Here is a 15943-nt window from a genome sequence, read left to right as displayed (position 1 = left end):
CCCTGTTTCTTTGTGTTCTGGAACGTAGCCCTGTCTTTCATTTTTGTTCATTGATTTCACCTGTGTTCGTTTCTCACCTGGTCTCATCAGCTCCCTATTTAGTTCAGTTCCTTCTGTTTGTATGGTTGTGAGGTATTGTTTGTTTTTGAATGCCTACCTGTGTTTGACCATTGCCTGCCTGTTACCACGATTCCTGCCTTCTGTGAAGGCTTAATAAACATCTGCCGCGCTCTGCGCTTGAACCTCCACCTTTTTCTCCCTGAGTATTCATTACAGGTATGACGCTATAAGCTTGGCACACCTGTATTTGGGGAGTTTCTCCCATTCTTCTCTGCAGATCCTCTCAAGCTCTGTCAGGTTGGATGGAGCGTTGCTGCACAGCTATTTTCAGGTCTCTCCAGAGATGTTCGATCAGGTTTAAGCTCTGGCTGGGCCACTCGAGGACAGAGACTTGTCCCGAAGCCACTCCTGCATTGTCTTGGCTATGTGCTTAGGGTCGTTGTCCTGTTAGAAGGTGAACCTTCACCCCAGTCTGAGGTCCTGAGATCTCTGGAGCAGGTTTTCATCAAGGATCTCACTGTACTTTGTTCCGTTCATCTTTGCCTCGATCCTGAGTAGTCTCCCAGTCCCTGCCGCTCTGCCACCACCATGCTTCACGTTTTAAGTTCCTCCATGTATGTATCACCGTCAAATTGAAATGGTCCACTCACACAGACAGTGTGGTGAAAAAATGTGGCTTGTCACCAAAAACCCTTACTAACTTTTACAGGTGCACAATTGAGAGCATCCTGTCGGGCTGTATCACCGCCTGGTATGGCAACTGCACCGCCCACAACCTCAGGGCTCTCCAGAGGGTGGTGTGGTCTGCACAATGCATCACCGGGGGCAAACTACCTGCCCTCCAGGACACCTACAACACCTGATGTCACAGGAAGGCAAAAAAGATCATCAAAGACAATAACCACCTGAGCCACTACATGTTCACCCCGCTTCCATCCAGAAGGTGAGGTCAGTACCGGTGCATCAGAGCTGGGACAGAGAGAAAAACGGCTTCTATCTCAAGGCCATCAGATTGTTAAACAGCCACCACTAGCACAGGGAGGCGGCTGCCTACCTACAGACTTGATATCATTGGCCACTTTAATAAATGGAACACTAGTCACTTTAATAATGCCACTTTAAGAATGTTTACATATCTCACATTACTCATCTCATATGTGTATATACTGTATACTTCACTATCTATTCTTTATTATCTATTGCATCTTAGCGTCTGTCACTGCTCATCCATATATTTTATACTTAAATATTCTCATCCCATTCCTTTACTAGATTGTGTGTATTAGGTTTTGTGGTGGAATTTGTTAGATATTAGGTTTTCCTATACTATATTGTGTGTTTTAGGTTTTGTTGTAGAATTGTTAGATACTGATGCACTGTCGGATCTAGAAGCATAAGCATTTCGCTACACTCGCAATAACATCTGCTAACCATGTGTATGTGACCAATACATTTTTTATTTTATTTTATTTGATAGGGATGGTGCCAGGTTTCCTCTAGACGCGACGCTTGGCATTCAGGCCAAAGAGTTCAATCTTGGTTTCATCAGAAAAGAGAATCTTGTTTCTCACGCATTTATAACAGTATGTCATGCTTTATAAAGGGTTCATAAATGTGTCATAACCACAAATGTAAAATGTGACACAATCCACTATTTCGAATATGATATTAACATGTGCTTCATAAAGGGTGACTTATTGTGCTGAAGGATGGCATAAGCATAAAGGCTTGTGCTCCTTTTTTTTCGTGTTGCCCTGTTGGCAGGAGGTGCACTTGATTCAGAAGCCCTGCGCAGCGGGTAGGCAAAGTGTTTTCATTTTGAACCATTTCATTTGTTTGAAAGACAAACTCCGCATACCGGGAGGACCGGGAGATATGTGGCTAAATCGAGTGCTCCTACTGAGCTGGCCAATCTGATAGCTAAAATCACTGTGCCTACCTACAGCTTCCATGACCCCGGTCAGAGCATAGTTTGATACTAGCCTACGTGAGATTTCATAACTTTTAAAACCATGACCAGAGATACACTATCAGAGAATACAGCAAACACCTGATGTTTTTATGATGGAGTTCATGTCTACTTTCAGCCCTGTCAACACTGTTTTTATTCATCACTAATACAAAACATAAAACCCGCTTCTCTCTACTTCCACTCTCGCTGCAGCGGCAATGAATGAGTAGACAACTGTATCAATAGCTTGCATTTTTATTATTATTAGCAGCTCATCTTGTCTATTTTGATAGAGAAGTATTTAACTTTCTCTGGTCATAGGAACAACATGAATTTGTTCCAGAGGCAGATCAAATTAAACTTTGTCACGCGCAGAATACAACAAGTGTAGACCTTACCGTGAAAAGCTTACTTACAAGCCCTTAACCAACAGTCAGTGTGCGGGCGGGGTACAGGTTAGTTCAGGTAATTTGTACATGTAGGTAGGGGTGAATTGACTATGCATAGATAATACACAGCAAGTAGAAGCAGCGAACAAAACAAATGGGGGGGGGGGGGGGGGGGGGTGTCAATGTAAATAGTCCGGTGGCCATTTGATTCATTGTTCAGCAGTCTTATGGCTTAGGGGTAGAAGCTGTTAAGGAGCCTTTTGGTCCTAGACAGAAGTCTATGACTTGGGTGACTGGACTCTCTGACAATTTTATGGGCTTTCCTTTGACACCGCCTATTATATAGGTCCTGGATGGCAGGAAGCTTGGCACCCAGATGCGGTGCGACTTGAGTTTCGCCATTAGGTTTTAGACTGTGCCCTCAGCAGGGACAGTCTTCCACCTCCCTCCCTCCACTAAGACTAATGCCATGTCCAAAACAACTGGGAACTCGTAAATGTCCAACTTCAGTGCGTTCAAGATAATTGGGAACTATATCAGTCTGGGGAAAATCGTTTTCAAAGGCAATCCAACTCAGAAACTCAGGCATCTTTCTAAAGTTTAGACTGCCGTACCTAAAGTGCACTGGCGTCATTATTTGACCTCGTTTTTTCCAAGTTCCCACTTGTCTTGGAAACACCGGTACCATAAATCCAGTAAAATATTAAATACAATTTTTATTTCAATTTATGCTCAGCAGTGCCTCGCAAGTGCTACACCAACTGATCTATGCTGAACAAAAAGAAACGCAACATGCAACAATTTTAAAGAGTTACAGTTCATAGAAGGAAATCATTCAATTGGCCGACCCACTGGGGAGCCAGGCCCAGCCAATCGGAAATAGTTTATTCCCTTAAATAGGGCTTTATTCCCTCCAGACGCCAGATGTGGAGGTCCTGGGCTAGCGTGATTACAAGTAGTTTGCGGTTGTGAGGCCGGTTGGATGTACTGCCAAATTCTCTAAAACAACGTTTGAAGCGGCTTATGGTAGAGAAATTAACATTCAGCTCTGTTGGACATTCCTGCAGTCAGTATGCCAATTGCACGCTCCCTCAATACTTAAGACATCTGTGGCATTGTGTTGTGTGACAAAACTACACATTTTAGAGTGGCCTTTCATTGTCCCCAGCACTAGGTGCACCCGTGTAATGATCATGCTGTTTAATCAGCTTCTTGATATGCCACACCTGTCAACTAGATGTATTATCTTGGCAAATGAGAAATGCTCAAACAGGGATGTAAACAAATTTGTGCTCAACATTTTGAGAGAAATAAGCTTTTTGTGCATATGGAACATTTCTGGGATCTTTTATTTCAGCACATGAATATGGGACCAGCACTTTACATGTTGCGTTTATATTTTTGTTATCAAAACTCGAGTTTTGAAATACAATATGGTCTGAAAAGGACAATATTGTCAGGCCAGGCATATAGCCAATATTCTGTGATAATGTACAGTGGTTCATCTTTTAAAAGTTGCAGCGTACTGTGGCACAGCTTGCATGGTGCCGCAGAATTCTATGGCACATTATTTAAGTGTGAACCACTGGTACCATTAATGCTAGTTAGTGCTAGTTTGATCACCAGAGGGCATCTTTGAGAAGCATTTGATAGCCTTTAATAGTGGCTGTACTAAAGAATTTAAAACCTTTTTTGGAAGAACGTAGTATATGGTACTGATTTTAAGAAATGTTGCTTAATTAATTTGATTAATTTTATGGTGTTTCTATTCCAAGAAAAACTAAAAACCCTCTGGGTTTCCGTTAGGATGGAACGGAAAATATGGCGCTGTACAACGTGACGGTCGGGAGTACAGTACTTGGCTATTTAGCTAAAGTATTCCCGTGTCGTGCGGGTACGCGGGAGACCGGGGTTCAATTCCCCAATGGGGAGGAAGGAGTAGGCTGTCCTTATAAATAAGAATTTGTTCTTGGCTGACTTGCCTAGTTAAATAGAGGTTTCACTAAGAGCATAACATTTCTACACCCTAATTGTATAATTGTAGTCTAACCAATACCCAAACAGAGATTCAGTCAAATTAAAAATCTAATTGATTTATCAAGACCGGTCCCAATACTTGTCTCAGAGCAGTGCAAAATGGTGCTAAAATAGTTGTAGGCTATTGCTTCAAATCCTATTGCTTCTAACTTCAGAATGCTCTTTAACCTGTTAGGGCTAGGGGGCAGTATTGACACGGCCGGATAAAAAACGTACCCGATTTAATCTGGTTACTACTCCTGCCCAGTAACTAGAATATGCATATAATTATTGGCTTTGGATAGAAAACACCCTAAAGTTTCTAAAACTGTTTGAATGGTGTCTGTGAGTATAACAGAACTCATATGGCAGGCAAAAACCTGAGAAGATTCCTTACAGGAAGTGCCCTCTCTGACAAGATCTTGTTCTTCTTGTCTCTGTTTATTGAAGACTGAGGATCTTTGCTGTAACGTGACACTTCCTACGGCTCCCATAGGCTCTCAGAGCCCGGGAAAAAGCTGAATGATAGAGGTAGCCCCAGGCTGAAACACATTATCGCGTTTGGACAGTGGCCGGTCAGAGTACTCTGAGACGCAGGCTTGTGCACGAGGGCACGAGATGTTTTTATTTTCTCTCTCCTTGTACGTATACACGCTTTCCCGGTCGGAATATTATCGCTTTTTTACGAGAAAAATGGCATAAAAATTGATTTTAAACAGCGGTTGACATGCTTCGAAGTACGGTAATGGAATATTTAGACATTTTTGTCACGAAATGCGCCATGCTCGTCACCCTTATTTACCCTTTCGGATAGTGTCTTGAACGCACGAACAAAACACCGCTATTTGGATATAACAATGGATTATTTGGGACCAAACCAACATTTGTTATTGAAGTAGAAGTCCTGGGAGTGCATTCTGACGAAGAACAGCAAAGGTAATAACATTTTTCTTATAGTAAATCTGACTTTGGTGAGTGCTAAACTTGCTGGATGTCTAAATAGCTAGCCCTGTGATGCCGGGCTATCTACTTAGAATATTGCAAAATGTGCTTTCACCGAAAAGCTATTTTAAAATCGGACATAGAGTGCATAGAGGAGTTCTGTATCTATAATTCTTAAAATAATTGTTATGCTTTTTGTGAACGTTTATCGTGAGTAATTTAGTAAATTCACCGGAAGTGTTCGGTGGGAATGCTAGTTCTGAACGTCACATGCTAATGTAAAAAGCTGGTTTTTGATATAAATATGAACTTGATTGAACAAAACATGCATGTATTGTATAACAATGTCCTAGGGTTGTCATCTGATGAAGATCAAAGGTTAGTGCTGCATTTAGCTGTGGTTTGGGTTTATGTGACATTATATGCTAGCTTGAAAAATGGGTGTCTGATTATTTCTGGCTGGGTACTCTGCTGACATAATCTAATGTTTTGCTTTCGTTGTAAAGCCTTTTTTGAAATCGGACAGTGTGGTTAGATTAACGAGAGTCTTGTCTTTAAAATGGTGTAAAATAGTCATATGTTTGAAAAATTGAAGTTTTTGCATTTTTGAGGTATTTGAATATCGCGCCACGGGATTACACTGGCTGTTGAGTAGGTGGGACACAAGCCCAGAGAGGTTAAATAAATAAGACCTACACCGCTTTTAACAGCACATTACTCAACACTAGTGAGACTCATGTTGCCTACAGTATATCGAAAAATATGACGTGACTCTCTGGCAATAATTGCATATAGAGGATTGGAGGATATTTCTGTAATTCAGTGATATGAATCCATAACGAATTACTAACTAAATAAACATCAGCATTTTGAAAGAGTATTTTTATCTTTATTTTATTAACGAAAGCATAAAAATGCCATTATTAGTTACATTGTTTTAGTTTGAACATGCAGACTGGCATTAAGAACAGAACAGCGGGAACGTTACCCTGGTCAGCGCCATTATTAGTGCAATGCCACTTAGTGTTGCTCTGTGCTACCCAGTGTGGCGGGGTGGGGGTCCACCCCCCTTCCTCCTCCTCCCTTCCCCATGGGCTAGGTCTATCTTTTGTATGCGGCTCTGCGGCCCATCCCATGCCCCCTGTCCTTGTGCCTTGAACCTTGCGCGCTTTCAGTGGATACAGCTGGAGAACTGCAAGGCAATCCCATTGTGCGCCACTCGGGAGCCATGCCCAATATATATTGTCCTGCTAATAACAGGGTTAATAATATATCTGTGAAAATATCCAACGGGCTTTTTATATAATACTAAATTAACAATAACAATAATACTAATAATCATCGCGTTGTTTAAAAAAATAACATTTTGGAGTTGATTTTGTTTTCAAATAATGTAAAATTAGCAAGGAAAAAGTCAAGGCCAGCACAGGTATTGAACCAGCATCTATGCAGTGTCTTAGACCATTGCACCACTCAGGCGCTATACAATGTGACTGGTCGGGAGTGGGCTACAGTTCTACAGTAAGAGCAAAATAAAAACCTTAGTGTAACAACAGTTTTAATAAGTAATACTGAAGTCGTGCACAATTATCAGTTTCTATTTAGGTAGGACCCAAAAGCATAATCTGTGCGTAATAGCCGGTGGATGACATTACACCAAGAAACACTTACCTTGATAAAAGCCCCCAACATAAGGAAATTGAAAGTGGCTTTCTTTTGGAAGTTACATGTTCCTCAGTACACAAACACAACAATATAACAAGCTATACCGTGCAGTGCTGGGCCCAGTCAGGTCTTTGACACATTCACCCACTTCCCCGCTGACAGATCAGCCACAACATGTTTGCACCATTGTAGCAAGTTGTAATCAAGCTCTGATCTCCAGTATGGTAACAGAAGAGGAATACCTGGTGAGATGGTCAGTTTGGACTACTCCAAATCATCTTGGTTCTGACACACACGTAAACAAGTTTTGCAGGTCTACCAACCCATTTAAATATCTCTCACACCCTACAGTAACCTGTGGATCAGAACCTTCATAAAATCAGCAGAATGTTAATCTATTTATTAACACTGTAGTGTCCTGTAATACTTAGTTTGAAGTGAGACAACTTCGTCATTCATAACACATCCATAAAGACTATATTGCATGATGCTGTACTTACTTTAAAGTCAGACCCCTTTGGTCACTTATAACACATGCATAAATGCCTTGTATCATATCAAATTGTATTTGTCACATGCGCCAGATGTAGACCATACAGCGAAATGCTTACTTACATGCCCTTAACCAACAATGCAGTTAAGAAAAATAAGTATTAAGTAAAAAAATAGATAAGTTAAAAATAGCAAATAATTAAAGAGCAGCAATAAAATAACAGTAGCCAGGCTATATACAGAGTGTACGGGCACAGAGTCAAACAGGTTAGTCAAGGTAATTGAGGTAACATGTACGTACAGTTGTGGCCAAAAGTTTTGAGAATGACACAAATATGAATTTCCACAAAGTTTGCTGCTTCAGTGTCTTTAGATATTTTTGTCAGATGTTACTATGGAATACTGAAGTATAATTACAAGCATTTCAAAAGTGTCAAAGGCTTTTATTGACAATTACCTGAAGTTGATGCAAAGAGACAATATTTGCAGTGTTGACCCTTCTTTTTCAAGACCTCTGCAATCCGCCCTGACACGCTGTCAATTAACTTCTGGGCCACATCCTGACTGATGGCAGCCCATTCTTGCATAATCAATGCTTGGAGTTTGTCAGAATTTGTGGGTTTTTGTTTGTCCACCCGCCTCTTGAGGATTGACCACAAGTTCTCAATGGGATTAAGGTCTGGGGAGTTTCCTGGCCATGGACCCAAAATATCGATGTTTTGTTCCCCGAGCCACTTAGTTATCACTTTTGCCTTATGGCAAGGTGCTCCATCATGCTGGAAAAGGCATTGTTCGTCACCAAACTGTTCCTGGGTGGTTGGGAGAAGTTGCTCTCGTAGGATGTTTTTGTACCATTCTTTAGTCATGGCTGTGTTCTTAGGCAAAATTGTGAGTGAGCCCACTCCCTTGGCTGAGAAGCAACCACACACATGAATGGTCTCAGGATGCTTAACTGTTGGCATGACACAGGACTGATGGTAGCGCTCACCTTGTCTTCTCTGGACAAGCTTTTTTCCGGATGCCCCAAACAATCGGAAAGGGGATTCATCAGAGAAAATGACTTTTCCCCAGTCCTCAGCAGTACAATCCCTGTACCTTTTGCAGAATATCAGTCTGTCCCTGATGTTTTTCCTGGAGAGAAGTGGCTTCTTTGCTGCCCTTCTTGACACCAGGCCAACCTCCAAAAGTCTTCGCCTCACTGTGCGTGCAGATGCACTCACACCTGCCTGCTGCCATTCCTGAGCAAGCTCTGTACTGGTGGTGCCCAGATCCCACAGCTGAATCAGATTTAGGAGACGGTCCTGGCACTTGCTGGACTTTCTTGGGTGCCCTGAAGCCTTGTTCACAACAATTGAACCGCTCTCCTTGAAGTTCTTGATGATCCGATAAATGGTTGATTTAGGTGCAATCTTACTGGCAGCAAATATCCTTGCCTGTGAAGCCCTTTTTGTGCAAAGCAATGATGACGGCACGTGTTTCCTTGCAGGTAACCATGGTTGACAGAGGAATACCAATGATTCCAAGCACCACCCTCCTTTTGAAGCTTCCAGTCTGTTATTCGAATTAAATCAGCATAACAGAGTGATCTCCAGCCTTGTTCTCGTCAACACTCACACCTGTGTTAACGAGAGAATCACTGACATGATGTCAGCTGGTCCTTTTGTGGCAGGGCTGTAATGCAGTGGAAATGTTTTTTGGGGATTCAGTTCATTTGCATGGCAAAGAGGGACTTTGCAATTAATTGCAATTCTTCTGATCACTCTTCATAACATTCTGGAGTATATGCAAATTGCCATCATACAAACTGAGGCAGCAGACTTTGTGAAAATTAATATTGGTGTCATTCTCAAAACTTTTGGCCACGACTGTACATGTAGGTAGAGTTAAAGTGACTATGCATAGATAATAACCAGAGTGGCAGCAGCGTAAAAGAGGGGATCGGGGGGGGGGACAATGCAAATTGTCTGGGTAGCCATTTGATTAGTTGTTCAGGAGTCTTATGGCTTGGGGGTAGAAGCTGTTAAGAATCCTTTTGCTCCGGTACCGCTTGCCATGCGGTAGCAGAGAGAACAGTCTATGACTAAGGTGGCTGGATCTTTTGAAAATCTTTAGGGCCTTCTTCTGACACCGCCTGTTATAGAGGTCCTGGATGGCAGGAAGCTTTGCCCCAGTGATGTATTGGGCCGTACGCACTACCCTCTGTAGTGCCTTGTGGTCAGAGGCCGAGCACTTGCCATACCAGGCAGTGATGCAACCAGTCAGGATGCTCTCGATGGTGCAGCTGGAGAACCTTTTGAGGATCTGAGGACCCATGCCAACTTTTTTCAGTCTCGTGGCCTCTTCACGACTCTCTTGGATTGTTTGGACCATGATAGTTTGTTGATGATGTGGACACCAAGGATCTTGAAGCTCTATCTGCTCCACTACAGCTCCGTCGATGAGAATGGGGCGTGCTCGGTCCTCTTTTTCCTGTAGTCCACAATCATATCCTTTGTCTTGATCACGTTGAGGAAGAGTTTGTAATCCTGGCACCACAAGGCCAGGTCTCTGACCTCCTCCCTATAGTCTGTCTCATCGTTGTCGGCTGTACTTAGTATAAAGTCAGACATCTTTGTTCATGCATAACCCATACATAAACACCTTTTATCATATGATGCTGTACTTACTATAAAGTCAGACACCTTTTGTCATTCAAAACACATACATAAAGGCTTAATGATGTAAACACAAACGTATTAACACTTAAGGAATGATCACTAACAGCTAAAACAAAAACATTAAAGACATGTTTAAACCATACATTTCCTTTTATTTTAACATTTTTTAAAACAATACAAATTCAGATGAAAAAAGTACAGTAATGCAATTACATTGTAGAGTAGCTTGTCCCTGAGCTGGCGGATCAATGATAGATCAACATAGAAAGTTAGCAGATCTGTTAGGAAATACCTTTGTCATAGAATCTGGATAAGGGCATTCCTGTGTTGCGTCAGAAATACTCTAAATGGGGAATTGGGAAACTCCTTTCGATTTGTATTTTTATATTCCTCTTTCATTTACAAATATCATGACGTGACTATGAGATGTGACTGTATCTAGGGGGATTTCTATTTAGCTGAGCCTGCTAGCTAGCTAAATTTCTTTATTGCTGTGAAGTCACAAATTATTTCAAATAACGATTGAGGTAGCTATGTAATCTAACTCAACACTTAACTATTACAAATTAATATAAATTACAATAAATAAAGTTTAACTTGTTTTTCACTATCCAGTGGCACCTCAAGTGGGCATTGGATTTGCGAACTCATCCTGTTTGCTTACTGCATTACAGAAACACAGCTAACCAAACAACAGTGCAGGGCATGCCCCTGAATTAAAGGGCAACTACACAAAAAAATCCAAGTTTCTTAGAAGTCCTCCCCTGATGTGGTTTAAGCATTGTTGTGTACACGGAAAATATAATTCTGTTATTTTTCTGTGGAAAATCCTGAAAAAAATTGGGGGAAAAACAAAACATATAAAAAAAACGGAATTTAGGGAAACTGCATTACGAAAAAGGGAGAGCGGGAGCAGGCGTGACAGTACCCCCACCCCCCCCCCCCCCCCAATCCCCAAAGGGCGCCTGGGTGAGCCTGATGGGCCGGCCAAGGCATGGGCGCTGGACAAGCTGACTGGGGCGTAGAAGCCCGACAAGCTGGCTGGGGCGTGGGAGCCTGGCGAGCTGACTGAGGCATGGGAGCCTGACGATTCCGCTGAGGCGTGGGAGCTCGACAGGCCGGCTGAGGCGTGGGAGCCTGATGGGCCGGCTGAGGCATGATGTGGGATGGGAGCCCGCTGAGGCGTAGTAGCCTGACGAGCCGGCTAAGGCGTGACGTGGGATGGGAGCCTGTCGACCCAACCGGGGAAAGGAAACCTCTCGAGCCAACTAAGGCATGAAAGCCCGACGAGCCAGCTAAGGCACCATTTGTGGCGGCAGCACCCGGACCCGACGTCACCAACAAAACAAAAATCTCCCTGATGCTTCTTATAGTGGTGTCAGCATTCTGTAAGGATCGACGCTAGAGACGAGAAGCAGGTACAGGGAGTGAACATTTAATAACCAAAATAATCAAAATGTGAAGGAGTCCAGGTGAGTCCAATGATCGCTTATGGGCGTAATGATGGTGACAGCTGTGCGTAATGAAAGGCAGCCTGGTGCGCCCTCGAGCTCCAGAGAGGGTGAGGGAGCAGATGTGACAAATTGTGAATAGTGTGACTGACTTAGTTTCTCTAGCCATGCAGAGTCATCATTTTGCAACATTCCTTCAATAGCGGTCCTTGCCATTCACACAATGTGTTCCCATCTGGGGTGTTTGGACAACACATCGTTTTTCTAAATGTCTCTATCGCCAGATTCTGTATTGAACATCAAAGTAACCAGATCCACATGCTACTGATGTTTGGTATGGGAGGCAATTTTTTGCGTTATGCTGAGGGCGGGGAGCCTGGGTCATCCGTAAACATACACAGATCAACGGCTAGCTTTTTTAAATTAGATCCCTCACATGAAATGTGACAACAGAATGAAATGTAGTCCATGGCAACGTAAGTAAACAGACAACAATATGGGCTCAGTGGGGGTAAACCATGTTTTCTGCTTGTAGTCAGTAGGTCAGCCTGCTTTTGCAGAGTCAGAATGAACAGCACTGATTCAGAGAAGGGGACATTGTACTTGCTACACTGCTGTAGAGTCTACCACCAACATAGTTGGTGTTAAACTCAACACTTACTCTTAAATAATCAATCACAGATTTTGATTCATGTAAACTTCTGTCAATGTGTTTCTACAGATTTAATCAACTTTCTTTCTACACTGAACAAAAATATAAAACGCAACACGTAATGTTTTGGTCCCATTTTTCATGAGCTGAAATACAAAATCCCAGAAATGTTCCATACGCCCAAAAAGCTTATTTCTCCCAAATGTTGTGAACAAATTAGTTTACATCCGTGTAAGTGGGCATTTCTCCTTTGCCAAGATAATCCATCCACCTGATATGTGTGGCATATCATTAAACAGCATGATCATCACACAGGTGCACCTTGTGCTGGGGACACCTTTCTTTCTGACAAAGAACTTAATGTGGTGCTCTCAATTTAAGATTATGCTGAAAGTCAACTATGCACCTTGTATGTATTGAAAAATGTCATGATGTAAATTGTACCTATACCTCATTAGAGTTAAAGATGTTAGTCAAATTGATGCTGAGTCCTAATATGGTACATTATCCACACTGAAGCACAGATCTTCAATCTAATTGAATGGGAATACTCCAAGGTCTCTTTCAACAGATGGCAAGTCTGCTCTTCACAAAAGCCCCAGCTCTCATAGCACATACCTTATTCATATCTGAAAGATGGGCTTGGAAACTGTCTGTTGGTGATGTATTACACAGATTAAACTGTAGCACTGAGGTGAACCTTAGAAAAAATGGATGGCTATTCAGTTTCCAAAATACCCTATTATGACAGATCAAGAAAAGGCGATTTAATGCACCTGAATATAAATGTTATAACTCTACTGACAAGTATCTGCTCTTGCCAAGTTACTCATGAAGTCGTATCACATTGAAATACGCTTCTGTCTTCAAAGACACATTATAGGTTCAGCGTGTCTGTTTCTATGACACACACGTGTGAAAACTCTACACCTTCATTTAGCCAACACTCAGATCCTATTTCTTTATTAATAGCAGTCAATCAGCTTGCCAAACACATTAACTTTGTCTCGACAACTTAATGGCTCAGATTCAGAGGGAAGTTTTGTACTGTACTCTGTAGCCAAAATAAAATGGCTTCACTATTTTCAAAATTCTAGTGATTTGTCTTCGAGATCCCTGTATATGTTATGGAATACCTCTTTAGTTAAGTTTATTGGTTGCTTATGTGGGCCGAGGTTTTAATGTTTCACATTCAGCTGTGGCGACCATGTCAAATTAGTTGGACCTGCACATGATTTGGACCACAAAGACTTCCATGTTAACACCTCCGGGGTTTGTCCTCAGACCAGCCAAACACTGCAAGGCACACCCAGTCACTCTTCTTGTGGAGGGAAGTGAAGGAAAAACGCTGAGAGGAAGTGGCTGTGTCAGTGCTGGGTCACACAGGGAAGGGCTGCACCGCACAACCTCAAATGAACAAGCACCACTTCATTGTTTGGAGGGAATCTCACATTTCCAGATTGCTTTTCCAGGCTCCAGCTCCTGGCTGTGGTGGGAGTGAGCTAATGCCGCAGAGCCAGTGTTCAGTCAGAGGGAATTCCTCTGTAAGCTCGTGCGCTTGGCTTCCGCTGCCAGGGGTCTTCCCCTCACTCATTTCCTATATGGCTGCTCTCTGGTGGAGCAGTGAGACATCCTGGGCCTGTTGCTAGATCTGAGTCCAGGAGGACCTGCTGCCGAGGCAGTTAAAGGCTCAGTACCAAATAACACCCTATTCCCAATATAGTGCAATACTTTTGACCAGTGCCCCAAAAAATAAATAAAGAATATATCAGGCATTTTAGAGCTCCTCAATCAGGCATCTGTGTAAATTAAAAAAGTGACTATTTTTCACACTGAACGTATTATGACGTATTACCTGCTAAAACACCTATAGCTCTCAAATACTATGAACTCTACCAGAGATGCTTTGATGTAAGATTGTGAGATATTGACATCTTCCTTCTCCTTTCTTCACAGTTAATGAGATCATCAGGAACGACCTCTCAAGCATCTCCGTCCAGTCATGCGTAGCACCACTTTCATTATGGACACAGAAGGACTGTGGGGGAAGAAAGAGGAAAATACCATACCAATAATTTTTACAGCATCTGCATGCTTGGACTACAGTCTGCCCAAAAAACAACTATGTGGAACAAACAAGAGATTCAGCATCCTGAAGATCAGAATCCAATGAGTGCCTTTCAGAAGGTGCCGTTTCAGAGGATATTCCAATGTACAGAAATTGAAAATTAAATTAAATGGCTGACCTCTTAGAAAAAAATGTATGTAGCACCGCCCCCTTCCAGGCTCAATCCCAAGAAGTATGCTTTTCAGTTGACCAAGGAGTGTCTGTCTGTAGATATAGTAAATTATTGAATGCGTAAGTGTTTGTTTTGTGTACAGAGCTTCAGATTGCATTCTTGGCTTTACAATGAGATCATTTCAACCAAAAGAAGTGCCTTTGACTGGAAATAAGAGTATAGGGAAACTAACCAAATTTGAGGTCAATGTTTTTTCATTTATGGTGAGAATTAAGCACTTGTTCACACTCACCACTGATAGCTTTACTTGCATGTTAATTTTTCTTTTGATCTGTTGTTTTGTACAGCTTTGTATGTTTGTGACTTGAGTCATCTCTTCAAGTGGCTTAAGGACTGAGAAATGGCATCTACATTGAGTCCTTGAGTATAGCAAAAGCACATGCCTTGAAAAAGACAGACCTCAATCTGTTCATGTGTATATTTATTTTAAGGAAATAAAACTATGGCAATGCGTTGCTAAGAGGATTTTGAAGATATTCAACCAAGCTAGTGCCTTTTGGAAAGCCAAAATTTCATCTCAAATACCAGTGCTGCCTCTGTCCTGTTAGAACAATGGAATGTTTGCATTTCATATGCTTGATTAGTTAAGTCAGTTTGTGATCATAACACTGTTGCTTACTGGCTAATGCTTGATTTACAACATTTTTTGCTTTATACTTCCAGCTATGATTGTATCTTTAGCTAACACAAGTTCCCTTATTAGAACTGCATATGTTTGTGTATTTATATTAAGTCTTAATCCACAAACTTAAAAGCCATAGAGCCATGTTTACTGAAAAATGACAATTATATTGTTCAGATACGTAGATGAATTGTTCAAAGCTTTTTTTGTGGGCTTCAATTCTGCTTCATGTACTGTCAATAAATAGTATTTTTCGAATTATACGACTATAGTCTCAATTATTTGCATCGAATAATGTGCATTCGTGTAGTTTAGATTTTACAAAGTTATATTTAGTTAATTATACACTGTCATATTTAGTATACAGTACCAGTGAAAAGTTTGGACACCTACTCATTCAAGGGTTGTTCTTTATTTGTACTTTTTTCTACATTGTAGAATAATAGTGAAAACAAACTATGCAATACCATATGGAATCATGTAGTAACCAAAAAAAAAAAAAGTGTTAAATATTGTCAGCTTCAATAAATTGTACCTGCAAAACACCGGTCTCAACGTCAACAGTGAAGAGGCGACTCCGGGATGCTGGCCTTCTTGGCAGAGTTCCTCTGTCCAGTGTCTGTGTTCTTTTACCCATCTTAATCTTTTATTTTTATTGGCCAGTCTGAGATATGGCTTTTTCTTTGCAACTCTGCCTAGAAGGCCAGCATCCCGGAGTTGCCTCTTCACTGTTGACATTGAGACTG

At 41.7% G+C, this 15943-nt stretch overlaps 1 protein-coding gene across 3 annotated transcripts in view; it reads left to right on the top strand.

Moving 5' to 3' along the window:
• Nucleotides 1-15455, top strand: part of LOC106569777 (nuclear factor of activated T-cells, cytoplasmic 1) — a 72893-nt gene extending 57438 nt beyond the window's left edge. For 2 of the 3 annotated variants that reach the window (XM_082961062.1, XM_082961063.1), the window contains exons 10-11: nucleotides 770-1003; nucleotides 14232-14357. In XM_082961062.1, the coding sequence (XP_082817188.1) occupies nucleotides 770-969 (200 nt within the window). In that variant the 3' untranslated portion in view covers nucleotides 970-1003; nucleotides 14232-14357. Of the gene's footprint in view, nucleotides 1-769; nucleotides 1004-14231 lie in introns of all 3 variants that reach the window. The other variant, XM_045694593.2, reaches the window with a different exon arrangement.
• Nucleotides 15456-15943: the final 488 nt, after the last annotated feature.

This window comes from Salmo salar, chromosome 14 (genome assembly GCF_965601325.2).
Source record: "Salmo salar chromosome 14, fSalSal1, whole genome shotgun sequence".
In the NCBI taxonomy this organism is placed as follows: domain Eukaryota; kingdom Metazoa; phylum Chordata; class Actinopteri; order Salmoniformes; family Salmonidae; genus Salmo; species Salmo salar.
This window is presented reverse-complemented; position numbering and strand designations above follow the sequence as displayed.